General features: G+C 25.8%; 3 protein-coding genes across 4 annotated transcripts; 1 reads left to right on the top strand and 2 right to left on the bottom strand.

The window, feature by feature from the left end:
- Positions 1-771: 771 nt before the first annotated feature.
- Positions 772-2,625, top strand: LOC113557672 (nucleoporin Ndc1). The gene has a single exon (XM_026963236.1). The coding sequence runs from the start codon at positions 910-912 to the stop codon at positions 2,332-2,334; it is 1,425 nt and encodes a 474-aa protein (XP_026819037.1). The 5' UTR covers positions 772-909; the 3' UTR covers positions 2,335-2,625.
- LOC113557680 (adenosine kinase-like) lies at positions 2,518-6,868 on the bottom strand. Of its 2 annotated transcripts, none has more exons than XM_026963249.1 (8): positions 6,762-6,868; positions 4,423-4,630; positions 4,208-4,343; positions 3,779-3,924; positions 3,300-3,470; positions 3,083-3,230; positions 2,847-2,933; positions 2,518-2,790 (listed from the first exon to the last, which is right to left on the bottom strand). In XM_026963249.1, the coding sequence occupies exons 2-8, from the start codon at positions 4,588-4,590 to the stop codon at positions 2,669-2,671; spliced, it is 978 nt and encodes a 325-aa protein (XP_026819050.1). In that variant the 5' UTR covers positions 4,591-4,630; positions 6,762-6,868; the 3' UTR covers positions 2,518-2,668. The 2 variants fall into 2 exon arrangements, with proteins under 2 accessions (XP_026819050.1, XP_026819045.1); XM_026963244.1 differs by lacking the exon at positions 6,762-6,868 and adding an exon at positions 4,693-4,715.
- Positions 6,869-7,221: 353 nt separating this feature from the next.
- Positions 7,222-11,775, bottom strand: LOC113560405 (hepatoma-derived growth factor-related protein 2-like). The gene is made up of 4 exons (XM_026966262.1): positions 11,515-11,775; positions 10,296-10,967; positions 9,709-10,090; positions 7,222-8,503 (listed from the first exon to the last, which is right to left on the bottom strand). Exons 2-4 carry the CDS (start codon positions 10,956-10,958, stop codon positions 7,854-7,856), a joined length of 1,695 nt encoding a protein of 564 aa, XP_026822063.1. The 5' UTR covers positions 10,959-10,967; positions 11,515-11,775; the 3' UTR covers positions 7,222-7,853.
- Between the last annotated feature and the right edge of the window lie 4,730 nt (positions 11,776-16,505).

The raw sequence follows: 16,505 nt of genomic DNA, 5'->3' as shown, positions 1-16,505 counted from the left end.
ATCTTCGATTCTTTACTTATCTTTAAAAACATATTTTCTATACAAAGGTCGTGAAGACCTAATAAATGTTGAAATGAAAAATGTAAATTACAATTTCAAATCTATTGAGACTGGCAGTGGACAGCAGCTGCGGATTAACCTTCTCGGCGCCTTGAAGCACGCTCAGTGTTTACCGCCCCTTTTTATATTAATAACCAAGGATCGTAGTTTAAATGGGTTAACATCGAAGAGTGATGGGTTATCGGTTATAGCCGCCCCGGGAGTAAAAATAGTAATGGTTCAATTTTTTGTTTTGTTCAGTTTTTTGAGATTAAAAATAAAATAACATAACAAATTTACCGCCCCTACAAGTTGCCGCCCTAGCCGCCGCCTCTTAGGCTCAAGTTTAGTGGTTAATCCGCCACTGGTGGGCAGTGGACATCGTAATTCTTGATAATAAATTATTTAATTTGAATTTTGAAAAATTTGAACTCAACTTTTAAAAATGAATTCCATTTACAACCTCTTTGAAGTAATAATTTGCATTAGTATAAAATATTACACAAAAACGCGGTATAAATGTAACCTAAAAATACCGGTAAAATCTAAAAAAGTAACCAATCACGGACTAAAATTCACTATTTTCAGATAATATGATGAATATGATGATACCAATGTTGAATGTATATACTAATTGTATTTTGTTTTACTTGAATATTCGATTTTAATTTTTAACGGTTGAGTAATGATTTTTCATAGTTTTATACATTAATATAAAAATAATACTTATAAATTAAATTATAAAAGTTTCATTTATAATTTGAATTGACAAAGCACTCTTGTTAAAGAAAAATATAACAATACGTCTATAATTTCATGTTAAACGATAAAAAAATGTTTTGTTAAATTAAGCTACGAAAAACCGACAGAATGACGTCCACTTCAAACATTTTTTTAACAAGGACTTTGAAATCTACATTCAGTTCTTTATTATTCACGTATGTAACAGCGTTCGTATTATCACTTCGGTCAATTCTCAGCTTCACATTCAGATTGTATTCGTTATTTTACGTGCCGGCAGTTTTGGTAGCTGTTGTATTATTTATTATAACCGGTTCGCGAAGATATGTAAGAACAGATCTACCTTGTACAAATCGTTTTAGCAAAATTGTCAAAGGATTGTCAATTCAAACCCTATTACTCGCGTCTATGTTTTCGTTGAGTGCATGGTTTCTTTCCAGTCTAAATCCATTTTGTCACAATGAAAAAATTTGGCATTTACTCAACATTGGATGTGCTCTGGCTGGTATTTTATTCCACTACGAAAATGTTTACTTTGAACAAGACTTTCACTTTCCGATAATAAATACTACAAAGTACTCAATGTTTATGTCAAAACTTTCAGAAATTATTTTTAAGTCGTTAAAAAAATCATTTTTGTACATATTTTTCATATTTATTCCTTTATATGTGATTGAACCAAAATTATGTACAGATTTTTATTTTTTTGGGAATCTATGGTTTTCAATATCGCTAGTCTTATATTTGTTTTATTCATTTGAACATATTATATTTTTAACTATGACTGAACGTATTATATTTCCAATTGTGACTATAAAACAAAATGATAACTGTTTACTTAATGCTTTAAATGTTGATAATAAAATTATAAAATCATTAGCACTATATGATCTTTATCAAGCAACAATTAAAGATGCAGAAAGAAGAAAAGAAATATTTAGCCTTAGTTTCGCAGGAAATGTTCCTCAAAGTTGGAAAATTATATTTAACTATTGTATAAATAACATAAAATCTACCACAGAAGACTTGAAAAACGTAGTCAACCATATACCACTTAAGTTAATCAATCGGCGTAATATAACCAATGCTAGATTAATACATATTAATGATAAAGTCAATAGCAAATCATCAGAAGAAAATTCAAATCAGCAAGGAAAATTATTATGTTTTGTTGAAAAATTCTGGCTGTATAAATATTTTTTTGGACCATTGGACAAAGATAAATTATTAGAAGAATTAGAAACAACAGTTTGGTGCTGTTATATACTTTCAAATTTAGCTGTAGTTTCATTAAAAGAGGATGAGTATGGTATTGTTAGAGAACAATTGGGACAAATTGTTAGCACTATTTTGGACTTGAAAAATCAATTGGATGTCCAACAAAAAAGTTTTAACAATCAAAAAACCAAGAAAATTGAATATTTGAAAACACATGTTAAGACTTGTGCTGTTATGTTAGCATTAAATTTTGGTATGTATGCCAATGATATTGGTTTAGATGAAACTCAGTTGCATAGTTTTAAAAAAATAATAGTATTGTTAAATAATTGTTAACATTATTCTATGTGAAAATTTAAAATGTTTTGTTCTTTTTCTTTAATAATATTATGTCACGTCTCAGTTATGGACTTACATTGTATTATATTGTTTTGTAAATATATTCTTGTAATATCCTCACAATAAAATTATAAAGATAATTAATTATTATTTTAATGAGGAATGAAGTAAATAGCAAAACTTATTCCAAATGCGTTTATTGTGAATCATTTTTTATAATCATAATAAAATAATTGTTGAATAAAAATAGTTATAATAAGAGGTCATCATCAATAAAAAATTATTTTGCGTGACAACTGATTTTATTGTGGCAAGTAGTCTTATACAGTTTTTATATTTTAAATGAATCTCCTTTTGACATTCCTGGTTGTTGTATGATATATGATCCTGCATTAATTCCAGCTTCTATACAGGTTTTAATTGGACATTCCAAAATATATTTGCTGATAAAACCTAAGAAAAAAATATTTAAAAGTATAAAATAAATTATTTTGTTAAAGTAGTCTTACCACCAATAAATGCATCACCAGCACCATTAGAATCAATAATATCACTTGTTGGAATTTTAGGCACTGGATAATGTGAAATAATCCCATCTACGAAATAAACAATCAGAATAAAGTTTTTAGTTCTATAAATATTTAGAATTCTAAATTTAATGACCAAATAAATATTATATGACAGATATAATTTAATCATATCAACACTTGAAAAAGTTTTAGATTATTTTTACTAAAATATTCACCGTTAGCTACAAGAACTGGTTTTTCGCCTTGAGTTATAATAACTAGGCGATGTCTATCATTCTCAATATCAAAAGTACTTAATTTACGTGCAATTTCTTCAATATTATCTAAATTCCATTTTTGTCCCTCAGAAAACGCTTTGGCTTCCTAAAATAAAATAAATATTTTATATTATTAAATAATATATTGGATTAAAACTAAATAAATGTTACTAACTTCATCGTTTCCAACTACAATGCTAACATAACGAAAAATAGACATAACCGAATCCATATAAAATTGATAAATAAATGGTGCACTCATATTAAATAAAAATGGACGCTTTTTTTCAAAAGCAATCTTAGCAAGTTTTTGAACAGCTTTTACATTAACTTGTAAGAAAAATCCCTAAAAATAAATAAATAATTTCATTATTAATTAGTAGATAACTACTAGTATAAGTTAAGAATATAATTCAATAAATAAGATAAATCATGCATAACGATAACATACTTATATTTCATTTTTTATATGAATTGTATAAAAAATACTTTGTAAAATATTAGCATTTTTGTAAAAAATATTTTTTTTTTTATTACAAATAGTTGTAATACATTACGAGATCTATTAATTATTTAATTACAGCATACAATATAATATATAAAAATTCCTTTTAAACATTAAATTAAGTTTGTGTAATACTAAATTTAACTTACTGTAACTAAGAAAAATTTTGCATTTTCAATTATAGCCTTATTTTCAGGAACATCTAAATGGTCTTCAGTAAAAGTCTCTGCGGCTGATAAATTAGCACATAAAGATCTATCTTTGCCATTATTGGTGACAATAACTGCACAGGTGCCTGAATAAAATGTTATATATTTATATTTCAAATAATTTTTTTAAGAGAATACATTTTAAAATGATCATAACTTACTTAAAAATAATAATATCAATATAAGGCTACGTGGGGACCTGGATAATTATCTTAGCTTTAAATTTTATAATAGGTCAGTTTACTCTAATATCAAAACTAACAGTACAATATTTAAAGTAGTGTACGAAAATTTGCTATGTTGCACATGTATAACACAGAGACAACACATGTGGGTTCTAAGTTAAAAATAATAGTTATATATATTTACCAGTAGGCTTTTTTGAAGAGTATTGGTATTTAACATCAACTCCTTCATTGTTAGCTTTAAGTTTCAAAATCTCACTGTATTTATCTTGACCAACAGCACCAAAAAACACAGCCACATTAGGTTTTTCTAAAATCCACTAAACAAATTATATATATTTTAATAATAACTAGGTAATAAGAATAATAATGATTTCTTTGGTTCAGCATTGAAAATACCTGTGCCACTCTTAAAGAATTTTGTGCTGAACCTCCAGCAGTGTATTCTACACTTTTATTTTGTATTAATTCTTCATAAAGAGGCATGTGTTTTTCCTCGGCCAAGATAGCATTATTATTTTTTAAACCATATTTGTCCAATAAATTTTGATCGCCAACGACAGTCATGTCCAATAATGGGTTACAGAATCCAACAATGGTTCCAGGTCTAAAATAAATAAGTACAATTAAAAAATAATAATTGAAAATGAGAAGTTTTTAAATGATTACTTTAAAATACTAGAATCACCCATTTTCTAACAATTACTTCACTAAAAGAACAAAACTTCTATAAATTGAAATACTCCAAAGAATAGAGTTTAAAGAGTATTTTATTATAAAAAATTACAACTTAATAAATGATTGAAATTTTTTATGCCCAATAGAAACACTCAACGACGATCAAATGATCAATTTAAGTTGAACAATTAAATTCGTTATCTAAAACAGATAACATTCTAAAAAACACCATAGAACATCGTGTTCTTTAAAATATATATATAAAAAATATAAATATTAAATCAATTTTAAACAATTTGTTAATTTGACATCATTATCAGCTATGTTGATGGGTTTTAGAGTACCAAGAAATAATTTTAATTATTATTGTATTTATGTTTTGAGATAGTAAAATGTTACCACGTTAAATAATTAAATAAATAATACGATTGCTAATTTCAAGGTTACACTGAAATCACAGAATATTGCTGTTTGCTAATAAGAGATAACAGACAATTGTCAATTAATAACCGTAAAATATACTATATGTTTATATACCTATAGTGAAATATTCACTTCAAAATTATTTAATTTGAATGTTTACACGATACTTGTCTAGTTGTATAAGGCTAAGATTTAAAGAAGATATTTAAGCTTGGAGTACATAGAACGACAATCATAGATAATAAAGAATCTAGTAAAAATGTTCCTTAAAAAAATTAAATAATCTTTAGTTAATACATTTAGTAAATCATTAAAGAAATTAATAAACCATTGTAAAAATAATATAAATAACAAAATAATTAACATTATCATTTATTGTTTAAATAAGCTCAAATTTCAAATTAAAATATCTATAAAAAGATATTTTAGTATTTATTTTTTTTAGATTTTATTATACTTTTATAGAATCTTATGGTTCAGTGGTTGTATTACATTTTCAAAACATATGTAAGTAAAAAGAAAAGTTTTCATGAATTTCTAACTACAAAATATTCCGATATTCGTAAAAGATTTAAATTACCGCAAATAATGTTTTTGATTTATAACAAAATAAATATTTTCATTCATTAAAAATACATATTTTTGTCAGATTTAAACTTCTTCAAATTTCCATAAAAAAACTGCAGTATTTGTAATTTTTTTAAATTTATTAGTTTCAGTACAAATTACTAATGAGAAAAATACTATGATTATTCTACTTTTTCAAACATTAACTTTAAAAATTAAAGATTTAATACATTTTTTACTACAAAATACTTATAGCCTAAAGGTAGCTTGTAATTTTCACAACAAATTTCATAAAAAATTTGAACTTTAAATGCATATAAAAAAAATTGTGCCAAAGTATTTATATAACAAGTAGAATAAGTTACATATTTATGTGAGATCTTATAATAAATTTTCAAGAATTTGGTCGTATATATTATATTTTTTTTACCTAATGTTAATAAAAAGAAAACTAAAGAAATATTGAAAATTTCTTATGCCATTTTTAAAATTATACCATAATAGGTAAATAAAAAATAAAAATAAACATTTGGTTAAAATCTCAAGTTTCTTTAGTTGTTCTCTTTTTGAATTACATTAAATAACAAAAATTGTTTGAGGAATTATCATCCGCATGAATATGCATTGTCTGTAAAAATATATTTCAAAACATAAAAAGAATCTAGTATTAAATATTATATTATATGAACAAACATTTTTGAGATTTTATCAAAAATCTTAACTTTAAACGCTTATAAACTATTCATATTTTTTAATTGGTAAATAAACAACTTATTAGAAATCTTGTAATACATTTTGAAGTATTTTTAATCATTTATAAATTTTTATCTTTTATATAAAAAAAACAGATCAAAAAAATTTATATATATATAATAAGAGTTAAAATATATTGAACATTTTACCATGTATAGGAAATGGTTATATAAATATTTAGTTACTATATATATTATATCATTGTATCATGTCATAACATATTAATATATTATAGTACCTCCTCTATTTAAATAAATAAAAGAAAAAAAATACCTACATACCCATCAGTTTTATTGAGAACTGAGAAGACTACATACCTGTAGGTAACTCTATGCTTTATTTGTTAATGATAGTGACGCTACTATATGACTTAAGTAATTAAGTTACTAGTAATTGAAAAGTTTAATTATTTATTATAGAGACATTTTATTATCCCAAATAATAACTACAAAATACATAAGAAAATGCACTAACTTTAACATCAAAATGTAAAGATAATGCCTCAAGTTATTAAATATTTTATATTAATAGCATATTTGCATATTACATAATAAATAAATAATATATTATATTGAATATTTTACTACAATCATAATGGTTTTAATATATGTTGTAAAATTATAGATTATATTAAGATTTAATATCAAGAAAAAATTTGATAAATAATTATCAAGGATGAATCTCAGTAAACATAACACAGGGTCAAATTAAGTTCAGTATATTTTTTAAATTATATAATGACGAATTACAAATCAATAATTATTCAGTTAAGTTAATTTTGTGCTGATGTACTATATTTATGGTAAACTCAGTTTATACATAATTGAACATAAGTGTTTTATTGAAGAAAAAAATTATACTATACTTAATAATTTACATAAGCTAAAATATATTGATTTTGCACAGTATTAATTATTAATGTAATAAATTTCATCTTCATTAAATTATCCATAGTCTGTATCTATAAAATCTCCGTGTATAAACAATAAATATTTGTGATGGATTTTTAATTCACTCACACATAAATACTTAAGATATATAAATATAATAAAAATGAAATGTTATCTATTATCAATTAAATAAAAGCAAAATTAATATAAATAAATGTTTATCATTAGTTTGAAAATGTATTCATATGCCATTGTAATGAAAAAAAACCCACTATTAAACTATAAATTATATTAGTTCCTTAACACACTTACTAAATTGATGAAATAACTCTAAAAATGTATTAAATATTATTAAAAAAAACTTATAATAATGGATACAAAATAATGTAACCAATAGTCAAAAAATAATATAATAATAGTTGTGGAATTCTAATTAAACAGTAAATTATAGTACAATTTGTCTGTACCTACAAGAAAAAAAATTGGTTGTCTTAATTTTTAAATAGTAAGAATAATTAATCATAATTCATAATCTTTATCTGATGTAAGCCCATAAATCTGATCGCAAGCCAAATGTTTAGTCTTTGTAAAAAAGTCTTCAACTTCTTTATTAAATATCTCATCAAATGATTGCCCATCAGACACGGTGAACAATGATATAAATTTATTAAATACTATTTCAGCCTTGCGTCGAATTTGAGTTGACTTTTCTTCATGTAAAACAATTTCCTCTTCATTTAAATTCCATTCTTTTGCATTACCAGTATACCTTGTCACTTGTTTAATTGTTTCAACAATTTCTTGGTGTTTTTTTAACATTAAGGCATTAATTTGAAGTTCAATAATGTGCTCTAATAAATCTAATGCTCCTTCATAATCAGCATGGTCTGTTCGTAAAGCTATACGTAATTTATGTATGTAATCTAGCAGATCAACTTCAGTGTGTAATAAATCAATTTTAGTGATTTTTTTTGGACCAGTTTTCTTCCAACTAGTTTCTATACTTGACAAAGCTCCAACCATGAGATCTTTAATTGCGACCGGAAGTTCGCTGTCTTCACTTATTTCATTATTCACTTGTTCCAAGTTTTTAGTCGCTGAATTATTAATGTGTGGTATTGATGCTGCTGAATGGCTTTTAGATATCTTTCTTGTGTCTGAATTTGTATCTAAAAAAAAATTATCAACATTTAATAATCTAAAATAATTAATTAGTAAAAAAAAATGTATAGATAATAATTTTAACTAGGAATATGTTTAAAAGCAATGATAATATGATAATAAATCACAGTTTTTCAAATACCCCAAATCTTATAAAAATATACCTAGTGTCCCAAAAGCAAGGTACGCTTTAACACTAATTACCCAGAAATCTTTTTCAATTCTGTTTTCGCGACGTTAAACTAGACTAATGGATGATTATAAATTCCTATAACTTAAAATTAACTCGTGTATTTGGTTAATGTGCAACACAACTTCATTTTTTTTTAATGACAACCCCTAATTTTGAATATCATTTTTGAAGTAATCAATTTTTATCTATCTACATGCGTTATAATCAAAAATTGGAGAAATTAGAGCTAGGTATAACTTAAAAAAAATGTATTAAATTTTTTTTTTTAGTTCTAAATGCTATAACATGATACATTATGCATTTCTTATTAGAATAATAAATTATTTACTATTTATGAATTATAATTTTATTTTATTATGAAATTACAGAAAAACATTTCTTTTTAAACTATACCTAGCTCTAATTTTGCCAAATTTAGGTTTAGAATACATGTCGATAGATTTTCAAATTAAGGGTTACCATTTAAAAAAAAAATGAAGTTATGTTAAGCATGTGCAAAATACACAAATTAAAAAAATTATAAGTCATAGGAATCTATGATCCATTAGTCTAGTTCAGTGTTTCTCAACCAGTGTGTCGCGGAAGTACTAATATTAAACGTATGAACCTTGTTGACACTATATTTACAAAAATGAATAGGTAATATTCTGATTTTTTTTTTTTATTGTGTGTCACAAAGTATGAACATTTTTAATAGTGTGTCGCTATAATAGAAAGGTTGAGAAACACTGGTGTACGGTGTAACGGTCCTGCAAACAGAATTGAAAAATAATTACAAAGTAATGAGAGTTAGTGTACCCTGTTTTTGGGGACACACTGTATAATAACTGAAATAAAAATTGGAAGTTAAATTGATCAATATCAGATGTTTTTTATGAAACATTAACTTAAAAAAAAATTGACTATTGAAAATAAAACCATTTAAAATATTTCCTCTTGATTATAACTATTGAAAACTATCACCACCAAGAAATAAACAAAAAAAATATTTTATAAATAAAGAAGTAATTAAAATATTACCTTTTGTTTTATAATTTTGTTCTGATGATGTATCTGTTTCATTATTATGCTTTTCTGAACTTTTGGAATTTTCTTTGCTTAATCTTGAACGTTTTGGCACCTCTGATTCATTTTCATAATCAGAATATTTTTTTGGCTTGATTTTACGACCTGAACGTGATACATGTCCTACACTTACACTATTGGTAGAAGATATTTCACTACTTGAGGTCGGACTATTCTTTATTTTTGACAAGGATTTTACTGCTTTACTTGAATCTGATAATACATCACTAGTTTCTAGAACTGATTCAGTTGTATTAAGAGTTTCTGATTGTTTATCTGGTGTTTCAGTAACTTTTTCATTGGCACTAACATTTTTATCATCAGTCTGTTCTATTTTCTGAAAACCACAATATAATTAATGTAAACACTTATATTCTAAATAACACAATATTATAATTTTTTCCAATGCAATCTAGCAGAGAAATCCAGTATTTTTTTAAATTGATGAACAGACTGCATATTAATAAAAATATAAATAACTTGAACCAATGTTAAAACATATATTTTTTAAATTAGCTATTAAACAATTTCAGTTTACTAACCTGCTGTCCATTTTTTGCCCTTTCTACTACACAATCCTCCAATGGTTCTACCAATACTATAGCTTCAACTCTAGGTCTTTCTTTAAGCTTTAAAGTTTCTAACATTTTTGGTTTATTCGATAAAGATTTTTTAGAAGGTGCTTCAGGTTTTACATCTGATATTTTTCTCTTTGTTCCTTTAGAAATTGAGAGACCCAAACTCTTTCTAGAAGAAACAACTTTTTTTCCCTTAGATAAAGTAGACTCATCGGTTGATAATTTTCCTTCACTTTCTATATTAGATTCATTTGATTTTTCAACTTCATCAGATTCATCTTTAGGTGATTCTTGTTCTATATGACTTTTGTTACTTGGTGTTGCAAGTGCTAGTGAATCGTCATCAGGAAAAACTGAATTTTCTTCATCGTCTTCAATTTGTAATAAAGCTTCAGCAAAATATTTACGTTTGTTTGGTTTTCCTAGTTTTGACTTGTTTTCTTCATAAGGAAAGAGTTCCTCTGATTTACATTCAGCACGTTCACCGGTTCCATAAAAATAAACATTATATCTTTGCCGTGATGGAGTATCAACTTTAACACCAGATATTATTGCTGGCCAAGCAGGATAACCTCGTATTTTTGCAAAGACTTTGTCTTTGACATTAAATACTTTTTTGGAAGACATTGAACAAATCTGTAAAAAATGTTTTTTATTATTACTAAATAAATTATAATTGATTAAGTTGAAATTTCATTTAGCAGTTAACTACACTAGGAAACAAAAGGTGAATGATTTAAATTTTTATTTTGGATGCCCAATTAATGATCATAACTCAAGCTAAAAGAATATGAAGTATATAGTTTAATAAAATACGAGGAGGATGATAATATTGAAGACTTGTAATTATAATTTATGTATTGCTTACAGTGAATTCCTTAAAGCATGATAAAGATCAATTCAAAAATAAATAAATGAACATAGCTCTGCAAATATAAGATAAAATTGCATGTATACTTATAAACAATTTAAAATTAATATAAAATTAAAACAACACACAATTGTTTGTAAAATTTCTACCAAAATCCAGTGACATTCAATACTATATTAAAAATGCTATAGGAGTCATAGAATAAAGCGATAGTCAAAACGATACTAGATAGCGGCAACCATTTGCGATGTCAGCACAGGAAACAATTATATTTTTAAACCAAATCGTATAATAGCCATTATGTTTACTCACTTGTTATATGATACAGGCAAACGAATTAAGTCCAGGAATGAGAGTATCCTCAAATTCAGTTTTAAAAACTGAAAGATAAACAAAAATACGAATTCAACGACAATTAATGAAACAACAACTCCGTGACCAAGTGGTAGTGGTAGAATGGTGATTGGCGAATAGTGAATAGCCCAACGACAAGACTATTATTATTGCTGGAACAATCTAACATAAGTTGTTGTATAAATTAAATTTCAGTTATCACCGTTCTATAACCATTTACCAGTAACCTGTAGTAAAATATAATTTTTCGACAGATAATGGCGTCATAGTGAAGAGCCGCTGCGCCATAACGACAAACAAAAGTATGCACGGAAGTTGGTAACGATTTTCAACTGTTGTTTGGATAAATTGGTATTGGTTCTCAAGCCGAACTCACTATAACATTATTTAAATTATGATAACAAATGCAAAAAATATTATTATTTGAAAATTGTCCAAATTAATTCTAAAATTTACATATTTTGTTATAATTTTAGGTGTAATATATAAATAATTTATGATTATTAATATTTCATAATGACGAAATTTCCGTGATTGGATTAGCATTTGGCGCGGAAATGCAGAATAAAAAAATCAAGGAATAAATGAAAATAATATTAACCAGTTGAATTTTACATTTTGTTTTATCACTTAGACAACACTGTAAATGCTATGCGCGGCAAAATTCACTGATTTTGTGCTAAAGTTCAAAAGAAAAACATCATGTTACATTTTTTTTTTTTAATTCCTACTGCGGATTTTCATTCTTGGAATGAAACTATTGGCAAAATACATGGGATTTATAACGAACATAAAGTTACCTACATTTTTTTGAACATTTCACTGAAGAAAACTTTATTAAAACTTACAGTGGATTACAGAAGACTTAGTAAATAAATATGTATTTTAAGAATTATTTTTAAATGTGTATTTCATTATACACGATTTATAATCATCTATGTATAGGTAATGGGCAAAAGAAAAAAAAAGATGCAATTCCATCAATTTTTAATGTTTCATTAAATACATCTAGATATGCTACATGTGATTTAATGGTACCTTTATTAGGATACAATATACCCAGTGAATCTGTTAAAAAGAATTATTTGGTAAGCCCTCGATGTAGAGAAGATCTCTACATTGTGGGTAAACCTATTGAACAATACAGAAATTAGTAACTTGATAAACCTATGTGTCAACGATTTTTGTACAACACAACAATCTCAACTATCCTCACAAGTATCGTTGTATAAACTAAATAAATCGTCATCAAATTAGATGAAAATCATTATTGAAATGCAAATTGTTTTTCAAACAAGCATATTAGACATAAGCTATTAAATAAATAAAAAATGTGGCGATTTAAAAATGTTATATATCGTATATAGTACTTGCCTAGTACTCACTAGTAACTAGGTGACTACTATAGTCTGTCCAGCGAGAGAATGCGTTGATTCTTGCTAACTGTTTCGCTTATGGCTGGGTATCATTGGGAAATGCGCAAAAAACTGATTTTGGTCGGTTTACGGCGCGTTCTCTCGCTGGACAGAGTATAGATGTGATTGAAATTGTTAATACTAATAATACTGTTCAATTGACAATTATTTGATGATAAACTTATTTGTCATATCATATAATTATATCATAATCAAGGTGGATATAATATATATATATCTCCACCTTGATCATGATATTACATGAGTTTATTATAAAGTAATTGATTTTTGATTCTGTACATAGATAGCGCAAGATACCCACATTGTAACTTTTGGAAACATTTTAGGTCCACTGATAAAGTCTTCGTTTCCAGCACGATTTAAGATAAACTTAAATCATGGTTTCCAAACTTCCAGTCCTACTGTCCTAGATATCTTAGTTCGTGGCAAAAATATTAATTTTTATCACGAATCACGATTCACATTTCAGTATTTCACGGCCATATAAAGTGGTATACTACCTTCCCTCGCAAAATCAAAATTACATGGAGTGGCTAGAAATACGTATTCCCCGCCATATTCTATTAAAAATTAATATCTTTTGAAATTCTACAGTTTTTTTTCATACATAGTCTGTGACTTGAATACAGCAGTGTTAAAGATTCACATTGGATTAAATTTAAGGGTCAGAATGTTTCAGCGATTTAAACATTTTAAACTGTCAAATAAATCGATGATTTAGGTACGAAAACACTTAGATGAAACACAAGTTATACATTTCTTCCACATTCTGTCCGTCGATTACTCTCTGCAAATAAGGGTAGGTTCAAGAAGACTGTGAAATCATATTGCTTTGGATTTCTAAAAACAGCTAGTTATCAGTGTTATTACTTATTACCTTCAGCAATGGACTTCTTACAATCAGTATGAATTACAGATATTTAAGAACAGTCCCAACGTGGAAAGAAGTAAAGAAGTCAATGTTAATAGATGTGCTAATCGAATAGACTTAAATCGATTCTGAGGTATTTTACGAATTTACGCTTATATCACTATATCGACGGTGGGAAAGAAAAAGGGTGTAAGCGTCATTTTATCAATTTTATAGGAGAGCCAAAAAATCAATTTTTTTCTACTTATTTTAATTTTGAAGCCGTTTAAAATAATTTTATTGTATTTTCGCCTAAACAAATTTTTTAGATATTACTATTCTTAATAAATTGACAACATATAAAATAGTGATTGTTATTTTCTTTTACCTGAAAAATTAGGTTTTAAATTTTTTTGGTACTTACGCCAAACATTTTTTGGGAGTATGGCGCTTACGCATCATTTTTGTTGCAAATCTGAATTTGGGTGGTTACAACTATCATATCATAAAATCAAATAATAATTGTGATTACACGTTCTACACGATTTTAGTGTAAATATATTGTCTAATAATTCATGTAGTAATTAAAATAATTTTCAGGTATCAATAAAACTGATAATAACCCGTAATAAAACCCAATAATTATAAATATCTGTGGTGGTTACGCCCATTTTTAAATTGTTTAAATTTGTTAGCGCTTACGCCCGTTAGTTGGCTGATACACCTTAATTTAATATTAATTTGTTAGATGGCGCTTACGCCTTCAACTAACAATTATTGTATTATCGATCATAACTATGTAAAAAATCAAGATATCGGTAATCGGGTGGGCACAATCGATGTAGAATTATGGCATTTACGGTTTACGCCTTAATGCAAAAAACCGATTTTCGTCAAGAATGTCGCTTACGCCCTTTTCCTTTCCGCCGTCGATATGTACTCGTATATCTGAAAAATTGCAGGAGTGGAATTCAGATTCTTCGAGTAAATATGCAGAGCATCGTTGGATACATTATATACTATACATCAGAGTTAGACATCATTTGAATAAAATTTTATTTAGATAATATTTTATTCGAATAATTTTTTTCATAATTATTCTATTAAAAATTTATTTGAATAATTTTGAATTACTCATATAAAATACAAATATATTATAGGAAGATTCATATTTATTTTTATACTATGCTATATCAAGTGATTATTCTATTACAAACTACTTATTATTTCAAAAAGTATTGATGTTTTGAAAAATATATTTTTACTTAGTTTCTAGTTGTTAACCGTTCTAATTTTACATATTCTAAAGCAAAATATTATTATTATTATTATTTTTCATTAAATAAGTAAAATTATTGATTATAAATACTATATTTATAATCAATGGTAAAATTAATAAGCATAATATAAATGACCATTGGGAAAACAGTATATTAGTAGATTAACATGATTGTTATAAACACTATTTTCTATACATTTTATGATTTTCAGTAATTTTATCTGAATAGGTTGGTATTTTGGTAATTAAAACATGTACGTATTAAAAAACAATAGTTGCCATTGTATTTTAAGTTCACAAATAAGAATTTGAATTATATGTGGTTTTAGATGTAATTTTATAACAATTTAATAATATTTAATAAAAATAATAACATAATTTTCTGCTTTAGAATATGTGAAATTAGAACTATAGACCACGTAAAAATTTATTTTCAAAAACATCAATACTTTTTGAAATAATGAGTAGTTTGTAATAGAATAATCACTTGCTATAGTATAGTATAAAAATAAATATAAATCATCCTACAATATATTTGTATTTTATATAAGCATATTATGTTTGAAAATTATTCAAATAAAATTTTATTCGAATAATTATCTAGATAATATTTTGCCTAACTCTGATATACATATACTCATTGGTACAAGTGTTTTAGCACTTTTGAGATAACAATAGAAATCAAAAAATTTTTCAGAAAACTGTTGAATATTATGTTCTATGCTTACCTGCTTCAAATGCACCTGTCAAACAAATTTTTTCATTGATGAACAACTTACGGACAGTCGAATAATACAGCTTTAAGTGTCAGTTTTAAAAACAAAAAGTAAAAATGATGAAGAATTTTTTTCCCCTTTTTACCAAAAATTATTGCCTGGGCAGTATAAAATGATTAATTTATTACACTATAACAGGCAATAACATAATGTGAACTTAAAATATTCATATATTGTACTACCAAAATATACTACAATACCTTGTATTTACAAAAATAACCATTGTTATTTGTATTGCAATATTTAATATACACATAATTGCCTAACGTCTGTTTCCGATTTACTAACTACCAAGACAATGAAAATTCTAAAATCACTTTACAATATTTCTCATAAATCTTTATTTTTAAACTTTGTCAGTTACTTTCAAAAGGTATCTATATTTGTATATATACTCAGGTCCGAATCTAGAGCAGTGGTTTTCAACCAGTGTGCCGTAAGCGCTCTTGAAATGTATCACGAAAAATCTGTTAATAGATTCATTAGTATGTATTTATATGTATATATAGGTATATATATAAAATATGCTTTACATATTATATGGATTAGTGTGCCACGAAAATTGTGTAGGAGATGAAGTGTGCCACATGATTAAAAAGGTTGAAAAC

The sequence above is a fragment of the Rhopalosiphum maidis genome, chromosome 1 (genome assembly GCF_003676215.2).
Source record: "Rhopalosiphum maidis isolate BTI-1 chromosome 1, ASM367621v3, whole genome shotgun sequence".
Taxonomy (NCBI): Eukaryota; Metazoa; Arthropoda; class Insecta; order Hemiptera; family Aphididae; genus Rhopalosiphum; species Rhopalosiphum maidis.
This window is presented reverse-complemented; position numbering and strand designations above follow the sequence as displayed.